The 11,323-nt window shown below is 40.3% G+C and overlaps 1 protein-coding gene across 1 annotated transcript in view; it reads right to left on the bottom strand.

Annotated features, from left to right (window-relative positions):
• Positions 1-7,325, bottom strand: part of LOC106110391 (protein turtle-like) — a gene marked incomplete at its 3' end in the record, with an annotated part of 12,062 nt that extends 4,737 nt beyond the window's left edge. Inside the window, exons 1-4 of the mRNA XM_013292217.1 lie at positions 6,821-7,325; positions 2,513-2,750; positions 2,013-2,270; positions 1,557-1,747 (exon numbers count right to left, since the gene is read on the bottom strand). Coding sequence (XP_013147671.1) covers positions 1,557-1,747; positions 2,013-2,270; positions 2,513-2,750; positions 6,821-7,000 — 867 coding nt within the window. The remainder of the gene's footprint in view (positions 1-1,556; positions 1,748-2,012; positions 2,271-2,512; positions 2,751-6,820) is intronic.
• Positions 7,326-11,323: the final 3,998 nt, after the last annotated feature.

Genomic DNA, 11,323 nt, shown 5'->3' with positions numbered 1-11,323 from the left:
GTTTTTTTTTTTGAGAATATTTTGTTTTTGGTGCATTTTGTTTTGTTTTTAGTGCATTTTGTTTTGTTTTTCGTGTTTGGAAGTCGGTTTTTACACGTTGGTTTGTTATCAGGCAATTTACAATTCGGTAGGAGAGGCCCTAAATATAAAAAAAAATCGTTGTTTCAACAATTTACTGGATGATTTATGTCATGTTTTTGCCGGTTGTTTAAACACTAAATGCGGGAATCTTGCTGGGAAAACTTCACGCCTCCGCGCCGCGCCACCAAACCACTTGTCTAAAAAACAATTTCTAAACACTTCCCCCGCAAATATGCGTTATTGTTAATCTTACCAGCTTTAATATTTGCCTAATATGGTAACATGCTATTTTAATAAAATATATAGTAGTTATGTTTATAAAATAATTTCTAAAAAATCCTCACGAATCAATTGCGTATAAAATATACAATGTTTTTATTTGTCGTTATTGTGTCGTCAGTGTAAACCCAGTCAAGTTAAGTTCATAAAATAAAAAAGAAACGATTAAAAATTTTTTTCCTCTTTAAAATATTAGCGTATATGTAGATAAATTCTAATTAAATATCATACAGCTGTGACTATTTACTTTGTGGTGTTCGCACTTTATCCCGACAACGCCTACAAGACCCAGACCTATCAACGATGTTGCCGATGCGAATAATGTTCAGAACAGATCGTATGCGTTCATACGAACATACTTTGAATTTCGCTACCCGCGTTAATGAGGGTAACCGGGATTATTTTATTTCTCCCTCACGGTCGGGTAGTTGAAAAATCCTTCTCTTTAGTACGGACGGGCGCGGTGCCTGCGGAGAGGGGTGCGGAAAAAAAGTCGCAATCAAGCAGCCAAGCGAGTCGGTCAGGTATAGAGGTGTGCGAATAAGTGATGGAAGGCTATGTAGACTGACGAAGAGCGAGCAATAGCTATTTTGATACACATCATGTTTCACACAAATAATAATGTATCATTGTGCTGTTGTGTGTGGGCTGTGGACCGAATCCAGCCGCACACTTACTATAGCTTCGCAGTACTGTACACAGCATGGGCGTCGCCAGCTGCAATCAACTGCTGCGACGCCCTTAGTACACAATACTGAAGTTCGCATCACAATGAATGACCGTCGTTAACATGAGTGTTAAAGTTCACAACGTATATGACAGAATGTGGCGTTGGTACGTTTAGAAGATTGCATCGTTGATATCGAATCAACAGTGGTCAAGGGTTAGCTTTACGAATGAAAAAAAAATTAAAAAAGTTATCGGTAACTGTAAAAGAGCCAGAGTGCAATTAAAGTACAGATGCGGTTTGTTGAACCAACCAGACCAGAAGGTCATCTTTTATTAATCTCGGGTCAATTCATTCATTTTTACGGAAATTAATGTTCCAGAAGCAAAATCATCAAGTAAAATTTTTAATATAGATTCCGGGAATGCGCGTGCACCGAGCGACGGAGGTGGGGAGCTGCTCACTAGCTGACTATCAGTAAGTCGTGTCGGCTTCGCTGCGAGCGATGCTAATAAGGTTATCAACTTACCCGATTAAATAATAAACTGCCGTTCATGCTGTAGAAAACGCCCGGCACATTGTAGGGGTCGAAGAGGAAGCCGTCCTTCTCCCAGCGCAGGTTGGTAAGCGGCGGGTTGGCGCTGAAGTGGCAATCGAGGCTCGCCGCCTTACCCGCAGATAAATATCTCTCCTTAGGTGAATACACCACTTTCGCTTTATCTGGAACATGACAGTAGTCAATAGTATTTGAAAGATGGAAGTAAAAAACAGAATTTAGCCAATAGTAAGTTCTTCTATGTTCTCTTTCGCATCCAGCGGGCTGGATGTGCCAGTCACGCGGCCTGGACCACCGAGTACGGTCGGGTAGAACCTTAGACGACCGGGAACCAAGGGCGAAGAAGCAGGCATTGCCAGATGTCACTTAAAATCGGGAGAGTCAACAATCCTTTTGTCCTTTGCCCCTGCAGGTCGAGGTTGCGCTTACAGTGCACATCGAGGAATGCGCTGGCGGTCTGTAGCTGGCCGTCGGGCGAGCGCACGCGGCACTCGTACTCGCCCAGGTCAGCGGCGGCGGCGCGGCCAAGCATCAGGCTGCCGTTGGGCGCGGCCGCGAGCGCATCGCCGCCGCCCACACGCCACCACTGCACAACTGCGCCCGCAGCCCGGGGCGCGCACTCCAGCTCGGCGGGCTCGCCCTCCACCACACTCGTGTTCATCGGTGGAGTCACTATTAAGTTCCCTCCTTCAAAGTAAATAAAATTATTATATTACTACATTCTAAGAACAACTCGAAATAAGTTAACTGCGTGATGGTGAAACTAGTTATTAAATTCGTTTCATGGCTTTCGAAGTTACAAAAAGTTAATTAGTTTAATTAAATACCACCTCCAAGTTAAAGATTTTTCAGTTTTGGTCAGGTCATAAACCTCGCAGGTAAGATTTAGATTGTTTACAAACTTGTATGTATTTTTTTGGCATACGAACCGTCCACCTCGAGATAGTAGAAGGTTCCGTTGTTGCGCGCCGGAGGCGAGCGGTTGGGAAAGAGCACTAGACAGCGGTACAGGCCGGCGTCGGTCTCACGCACGGCGCTCACGTTGATGGAGCCGCGGCCGAGCCCAGCGGGCGCGCCGGCCGCGCCCACGCGCCGGACTCGCCCGCCCCAGCGGTCTGCCACGCGCGCAGTGCCCTCTCCGCTCAGCCACGACAGGATCGTCTCGCCCTGCAACGCACCAGGCCCGCGGCACCGTCACTGCACTGCACTGCTTGCGCACAACTAGCGCGCTGCGCTACGACTCAAAGGCTCAGATAGCTTAAAATCATGCTATTGTAAATGCGAAGGTTTAGATGAATGGATGTTTGTAGATTTTATAGTCTAAACTGTCGAACGGATCTTAATTAAATTTGGCATAGATGTAGCTGAGGATAGTCTGGAAGAACACATAGGATACTTAATTTTGTTTTTTTTTTTTGTTTAGGCTAATTTTACTAGCGAAAGCTGTAGATAATACATATTATAATAAAACATAGTGGCGCATAGATCTTTTGTTACCCGGAAATTTTGTTAACTAAAAAATGCCAATTGAACATCAGGGTAATAGGGTTTATGGTTTAGGGTTTAGGGTTTACTTTGACAGAATTTGACAATTGGATATTTTAAAAGAATTATTTAATCATGTCATATATCATATCATACAAATATTATGAATGCGAAAGTTACGATGGATGGATGGATGTTTATTAGCGTTCGTAGCCTAAACGGCTGAACGGATCTGTTTTAATTGTTTTGTTTCCTACGTAACCGTGTCCGAAATTTGGACGACTCGACCAACGCAACGGAAAAACGACCGAAAACTACAAAACAACAACCACAATGAAAACGCAAAGAACAGCCACCAAAAACAAAGAGCCCTTTTTTGTAATTGAATGGCTACTGTTTGCCTTGAAGAGGCATTTACAGATTCACCGGGCTTGAGGTGGCCGAGCGCAGATGGCGCTTAGCCTAAACCTCGTTTATGAGTATCTAAGCCCGAGGGCTCCCTCAGGAGCCTCGGCACGAGCCGTTACTTCGTTATTATTACCGGATTGAAAGGCCACCGAGCTCTTAGATCGCTTCGGTGGACGCTCCATGGAGTGACTAGGGCCCCCGAGAGGAGACCTCGGCTTGGGCTGTCACTCAATACGCGTTTAGCATTCCGATTCAAGGGCGCCCGAGAGGGCCGAACCTCGACTTGATCGGTTGCTACTATCTGATAACTATTGTAATTATTAATACATCTAACATTACTACCACCATTGGAAAGTGTTAGCGCTAAGAGAAGAACTGGCGGAAAAAACTCCAGCAACGCTTCTATCATTGATAGGAGAAAACCTGCCTGCTACGAGGCCGTATCGCGGGAATGATTGCCGTAGTCGACAGCGACTACGGCGTTTTGTCTGTCGTAGTTATTTAATCCTAGCCTGAGCGATTGTTATTGCGTCGTCTTGGAGTCAAGAATGTACCAAGGTCTGCGATTGGGTTGTAGGTGGCGGCACCTACAACTAACTTATTAGGATGACCGACGGCAGAGTCAAAATAACGACGCGACGCCAGCTTCACGTGTTGGGCTATAGTGGTGGTGGGTAAGTCCAAGTCCAAGTATACGTGAATATCACTAATGCGCATGTATCACGGGGCCCCCGTGGCTTTGCGCAGGAATCTATACCGAATCACCTGAAGTCGATGTATTTGTTTCGGTGAGATTGCGCGAATACCGGGCTAGCATACGTCATGACAGGACGCACTACTGATTTATAGAGTGTAGAGAGCCCGCGACCAGCGGAGAACTTGGCCTGTGGCGAGACGCTAGTTATATCGTGCTTCAATAATAGACAATCTCGCCACAGCGCCATCTATTAGGGCGGAGCGGAACAACGCCAACATAGACAGTGACATAGCTTGTCAGTTCACTTCACTTTACGCATTCTGTGTGGTTTTTTATTGTTATTCCATGAAAAAAGTGATGAAAGTGTTTAAACAGTATGAAAGAGTTTTTTTCTGATAGGAATTTGGTTTAGCCAGCATACAAAATGATTAAATAAATAAAGTTTGTTCTTTATTCTCATTTAAATTAATATTAATACAATTGTGTATAAAAATAAGATATCATTTTTATACTATTCAAAACGTGTTTTTTTTCTCTATTTTCGAACAACTAACTTAAATTAACATATGTCATTATTTAAATAATCGTATACAGCCAGTCTCACACTGCAACCTCTACATAAAGTAGGTTTCATTTACAACAATATTTCCTATTTCAAAATGCAGTTACGGAACCCTTAAATAAAACGTTTTTTGTGCAACTGGAAGTATCGCCTTCATCACATAAAATCAATGTATCAAGAAACTAACTGTCTGAAGACTTTGTAACACACCGTTAGAACCACAGGGTGCGTTGGTTGTATACAACGATCATTAATATTTCTATTATGTATTCTGCAGATGAGCGGTAAATAAGACAATTTAAATTTTGTTAAGGTTATTCCTTCCGTAACTGTTTCAAGAGAGTGCATTGCTAAAAGTTTGCTACAAAAGTTCTTTAACTATGTAGTGTCTTCTAACCGACAAACGAAGCCTGGGGCATTTCCTAGTTACATTGTAAGGTACAATTACTTCCTTTACGATTTGCGTTTTCGTTTTCAAAAGGAAAAAAAGAAATAAACTGTACATAATACAACAGACACATAACATACGGACGCTTTAATTGTATTAACTACATAGATTTGTTTAATTTAGACTTTTTTGTCGTGGGAAATGGTTTTATATTTGTAACAGGTGCACAGCGCAGTTGGCGTGGGCATGCAGGCGGGGGACGACACAGTCCTCGCGGCCCACGCGCACCAAATTAACATGATTAAGGATCTGGAGCGCCGCAAGTCGCAAGCCGCCACGAGCCGCCACGAGCCGCGTTCTCTCGCGGTCCACTTGTACACACTAAGTACAGTACAGTCGTGACATCGGGCGGTATTACAATTTAAAATCTACAGTCGCTCGAACATTTTGTATTCATTGAGATGACGACGGAAACAATAACCATACACATCATAATACAAAGTGCCACGCTCCTTGTATAAATTGTGGTCCATTTAAAAAGATTGCTTAAACAAATAATATACGTATCTTTATATTTCAAATTAAAATTACCTAAATCATTTTGAATATATTTTTTTTTAAAACACTAATTTACATGAAACGTTAGTTTGCTAACAGAATTCAAATCGGTTTTTGTACGTAACGTAACGGCCACAAACACATATACAAAACGACAAAGTGTTAACACTCATTGGTTTAATATTAATGCGGTAACCCTGTGCGCACCTTTGGATTTAATCATGTGGAATCTCTCATAACCTGTCTTTCACCCAAAAGGCATGATATCTTCTTTATAATAAAAGAGGTAAACGAGCGGGGAGAACGCCGAGGTGGTCAACAACGCCTATGGTCATCTGCAACACCAAACGAACTACAGATGCGTTGGCGGTGGCGGCCTTTGAGGAAATGATAGGCTCGCTTCTTGAAGGACTGTAAGTCGTATTTGTTTGGAAATACCGCAGAGGACAAAACGTTTCACAACGCTGTGCGAACTGACGCCCCACCGCAAAGCAAAAAAAATTAAACCTAAAAGCATAGATTGCAGATCCTTATACATAGTTGGAGTGCGTTAGTTCTAGCGATGGAGAGACGCAATACGAAATGTCTTTAGTGTGCCGGAGCTACGCAAGAAAAGGCTTCCGGGGGACTTTTTCTCTTCTCTGTGTTGGTTACAGGTTTTATCTTTATAGTTAAAAATATATTAAATATATCTAAAGCTAGAAAATAATTATGTAAAAACTATCAACGCGGTCTCGTCAAGCACGCGGCCGCGACGAGACACGCACGCGGCCGCAAGGCGCACGTGCGCGGTGCTTTGTAGTTTTGTAATATGGTGCCGCTGTATTTTGCCTTAGAAAATTACTCTTTTGTTGATCGTGAGGAGGGTCATTGGGAGCCAATCATCGTATCACATAACATGCGTGTGACCCAAGAGAAGACAGCAGTTGGATTATACGTTTTAACAACAGGCATAAATCGAGATGCTTCTTAAAAATCATCCGCCTCGGAGAAAAAATTGTTCTTTGATTAGAGTTAGTTATGCTTGTGTCGTCGTGTTTGGATACAAAATATGAAAATTGACAATATTATAGGAGATGACAAGTCACAAGCAAAATAAACCGTTGAGTAGATGGACACGTAATAGTGTCAAGACTTACGTCTTTATCCCATTGGAGATGGTAAGGTATCTCATTGCCGAACGGGAAGTCGAGATGGCAGTTCATAACGGCGTAGCCGCCGACTGTCGCGCGTAGCCGCTCCATCTCCAGCGGCAGGAGCGAGCCGGCCGCGGCCACCAGCAACGCGGCGCTCGCCACAGCTCCCCGGCCCAGTGCCATGCCCACAAAGCGCGCTTCGCGACCGGAACGAGCGACGCGACTGGCGGCGATTGGCAGAGCACCGCGTCGCGCGGCGACTGCGCACCGCCGCGCGCGCCGCGCGCGCCGCACTACGGAAATGCTGAGGGCCACGACTTGGCCGACCGCTCCTCCGGGCGGCTCCGACTCGCGACCCGCGCCGTCCACCGTACAAGCTAAACAATTACGTCGACGTTCTACTCGTACACCTATTCTTTATCCTGTTTGTGTGCAAGGGCAAGCGTACGCCGTGTCCCGCAAGCGGTTCAACTAATTACATCATGTCCCCAATGGCGAGTCATTAAAATGATCGCTCGACTTAGAGCGATGACGTGGCGGACTGGTTTGTAAGAAAGAGGTTCAGTGGCGTAGCGAGAGGGGGGGGGCAAAAGGGGGCATCTTGCCCCGGGCGCATCTCCTAGGGGGCGCCAAATGGTCCGCAAAAAAAATGTTATCGATTCCTGGAAATTATATATAATGATTTTTCGGTTACCCTTATTGTTCGTGTTCGCGATATCTTCTAAACTAAACTATTAGTTCAATTTAAATACTGTAAAGGACAATTTTATGCTACATTAAATTCTCCTTATAACAAACGCATTTATTTGGATAAGGACTAATATTGAAACATAAAAAAGAAGACCGCAAACAGCGTGCGGTTTTTAATTAATTTTATAAACAAAAAAGAGGTTTTTGCAAGGAAACCGTTAAAGATAGATATATGCTATTGCGGACTTGTTTGTAGAACTTTTTGAGATCTACAATTCTTTCATACACCATTTTTATACACCTCTAAAGTTTTAGGCAGCGTACGCCGAGAAAAGTTAAAGTTTAGTGAATTTTGAACGCCGGCGTCTAGAAACACGCTTTTTATTAGTAGTTCCTAAACATTAGTAATAATAAATTACCTTTCGGATGGTGAAAGAATTTTTAAAATCGGCCCAGTAATTTTTGAGTTATTTTAATACATACAAAAATACAATAAATCATTTTTCGGAAATAAAACGGAACACTACGAATCTAAACCACCGTATCGGTACCGTTCTTGTCGAATGAAGGGCGGATTTGCAAGCAGGCTAAGGAGGTTGAATTCTAGGCGGAAGATTTTGTGGGGTGGCAAAATTCTTTTATAGTAAAAAACGTAAACACCTACGCCCGCATTCGCTGCTTACGCCAGCGCCGTTTCGATGTCGTTTAAACATGGTATTTGCGGCTGTCAGGCCACAAAGTCTTTAAAAGCAATCATGTTACATTCACACAATACTCAAAATGCAACACTACTCTGTATAAAAATACCCTAAAAACAAAATATTCTCAAAAAAACAGTAGACTAAAAACGAAATAGTTCCTTGAAAATAGTAAACGTCCCTTATTGTAACTGGTATGTCTTTAATGTACAATTATTGTTACTTTGAAGTCGGTGTCAGCCGAGGTATGCAGTGATATTTATACGTAAGGCTTTTTACAATTAAAAGTATAGTAATAAATAGATTATAAATGCCCTTGGAACTATATAATTCCGATCAATAGTTTAGGAGATGTCATAAAAAGCAAATTACGAGTCGCAGAAAAAAATACCAACTTGTATCAAAGTTTTCTTTCTTGGCTTACGTAGCCTAAACTATAAGATCTACATAAAAATGATGTATGAAAGAATTGTAGCTCATTTAATTAGCTAAATAAAAGTCCGCGATACCATATATCTATCTCTTAAGGTTGTCGCACAATAACCGTTTGTTTCGCGAAAACCGTCAAATAAATGCAAACGATTTCATTTAAAACGCTTGTAGGAATTATTTCGTTACTTTTTAGTGTACTGTTTTTTGAGAATATTTTGTTTTTACTGTATTTTGTTTGGAAGTCGGTTTTGTTTTTTTATTAAAAAGTTTATTTATTTCTCGATTTTAAGTGAATCTAAACATTACAGTATGATAATCCCTAGCTTTCAAAGTATGAGTTATCTAAGAAATTAAGTAAAGAACTAATACATACATCGTTGCGACCAATCACTCATAAAATTCTGTCCAGCCGCGCGCCGCTGTTGCCCGTGAGTTTTAATATTTTGATAATTTCTAGAATCTTAGCCAGAATTACATACTGTAAAAAGTAATTATGATCTACATTTAATACTCTATCGTGAAAACATATTTATTTGGATAAGGATTCATACCAAATAAGAATAAAAGCGTTTTAAATGTAGTCGATTGCATTTATTTGACGATTTTCGCGAAACAAATGGTTATTGCGCGACAACCTTAAGAGATAGATATATGGTATCGCGGACTTTTATTTAGCTAATTAAATGAGCTACAATTCTTTCATACATCATTTTTATGTAGATCTTATAGTTTAGGCTACGTAAGCAAAGAAAGCAAAAATGACCCTAAATTTCGTCGCGCGATTTTGAGCTAAACTAATTAACTACGTCGTAGTCTTTGACTCCAAAAATCAATAAAAAAAAATGGGACCCACCTGCAAGCATTACCTTTCGAATAAAAAAAAGAATTATCAAAATCGGTCCACTAGCGTCGGAGTTATGCCGTAACACACATAAAAAAAATAAAAAAAAAACGGACGAATTGAGTACTTCTTTTAGGAAGTCGGTCAAAAATGGGACCCACCCGCAAACATTACCTTTCGGGTAAAAAAAAGAATTAGGTCCACTAGTGGCGGAGTTATGCCGTAACACACATAAAAAAACATACAGACGAATTGAGTATATCTCCTTCTTTTGGCAAGTCGGTCAAAAATGTGATGAAACAACAGGAAAACCATACAGTCGTTGCCACGTCCCCTGGACTGGAATGACTAACTATACTGGCTGAATGTGCACCAGGCATCATGCGAGGAAAGTTGTTGTTATAGTTTGTCTAAATGAATTAAATTAGTTTGATAAATGACGCCTATGAAGTATCGAATTCAATTTGTATGACGGCAAATGGCGTACTTAATAGACAAGTATCGTAGTGACGAAACAAACACGCATAGCGAACAATTATGAACTATCGATATTCGGGTTAAATAAATATCGAACTCAACTAAATTATTATTTTCTTATTAACTAATTTAGAGGATCATTATATTATTGATTATAGTGTAGAGAATTTAACGATGACAGAAATAATAGCGAAATCCAATTCGATTACGTACTGCTGTAGTAGTAATAAATATTTATTTACTCTCATTATTTGTAATGGTAATAATTAATTTGAGAAAAGTGTTTTTTTTTTTTCAATTTATAAGTTATAAATATGAATCTATCGATTCCAACTTCTATAAGAATAAAAATCGAAAATCGATAAGATTCATGACTGATTTTACACACCATCCCTACTAAATTTGAAGTGAATCGTCAAACTAATCTAAATTATTTAGACACACTATAACCCAAAAGTAATCTTTATTTTCGAGTTTTAGCGTTGTCTGTATACGGTTTAGGTAAGGTAAGGTTTGGACTGGACACATGTTAGTATAAACATAGTAAAATCAATAACACAAATTTTATTTGAAAATAGTTTATTTTTACTGGTCCCGTTTATAATTAAACTGATTTTTGAAATAAGAATATTATAGTTTGTCTAAATAAGTGTAAACACGCTGCAAACAATTATGAACTATCGATACTCTGTTTAAATAAAATTTATCGAACTTAACTAAAATTATTGTTTTCTTATTAACTAATTTAGAGGACAATTCTAGTATTAATTATAGTGCAGAGAATTTAGCGATGACAATAATAGCGAAATCCAATTCGATTACGTACGGCTGTAGTAGTAACAAATATATATTGACTCTCATGATTTGTAATGGTTCTGCGGTTCATTATTAATTTGAGAAAACAGTGTTTTTTTCAATTCATAAGTTATAAACATGAATCTATCGATTCCAACTTTGATAAGAATAAAAATCGAAAATATGCCTGCTTTTACACAAACCATCCCTACTAAATTGTCAAACTAATATTTCTTATTTAGACAAACTATAAAGTAAAAAGAATCTAACTAGTATTAATTTGTAACTACTTAAATACCAATAATATAGGAATCCAACAGTGGCAATGTGGCAGCAAGGATGAAGAGCCAATTGTCGTGAGACATGCGAGCGGCATACCGGCCCACTGGCGAGCGACTACTTCACATACAGACTGATAGTGGCATCAAGAGCGCCACCATTACCATATCACGGTCTTTAACTAAAATGCAGTTTTAGTTTTTTATTTGGTATGATTATACACAATATTGATCAGTGAAGTAACATTGCAGCTATACACGTCACGTCTCGTCCATCGCGTCGTCGCGGGCGTCG

The sequence above is a fragment of the Papilio polytes genome, unplaced genomic scaffold (assembly GCF_000836215.1).
Source record: "Papilio polytes unplaced genomic scaffold, Ppol_1.0 DF820645.1, whole genome shotgun sequence".
NCBI lineage: Eukaryota > Metazoa > Arthropoda > Insecta > Lepidoptera > Papilionidae > Papilio > Papilio polytes.
The sequence above is the reverse complement of the archived record's forward strand: the minus strand, read 5'-3'. Positions and strand labels throughout refer to the sequence as shown.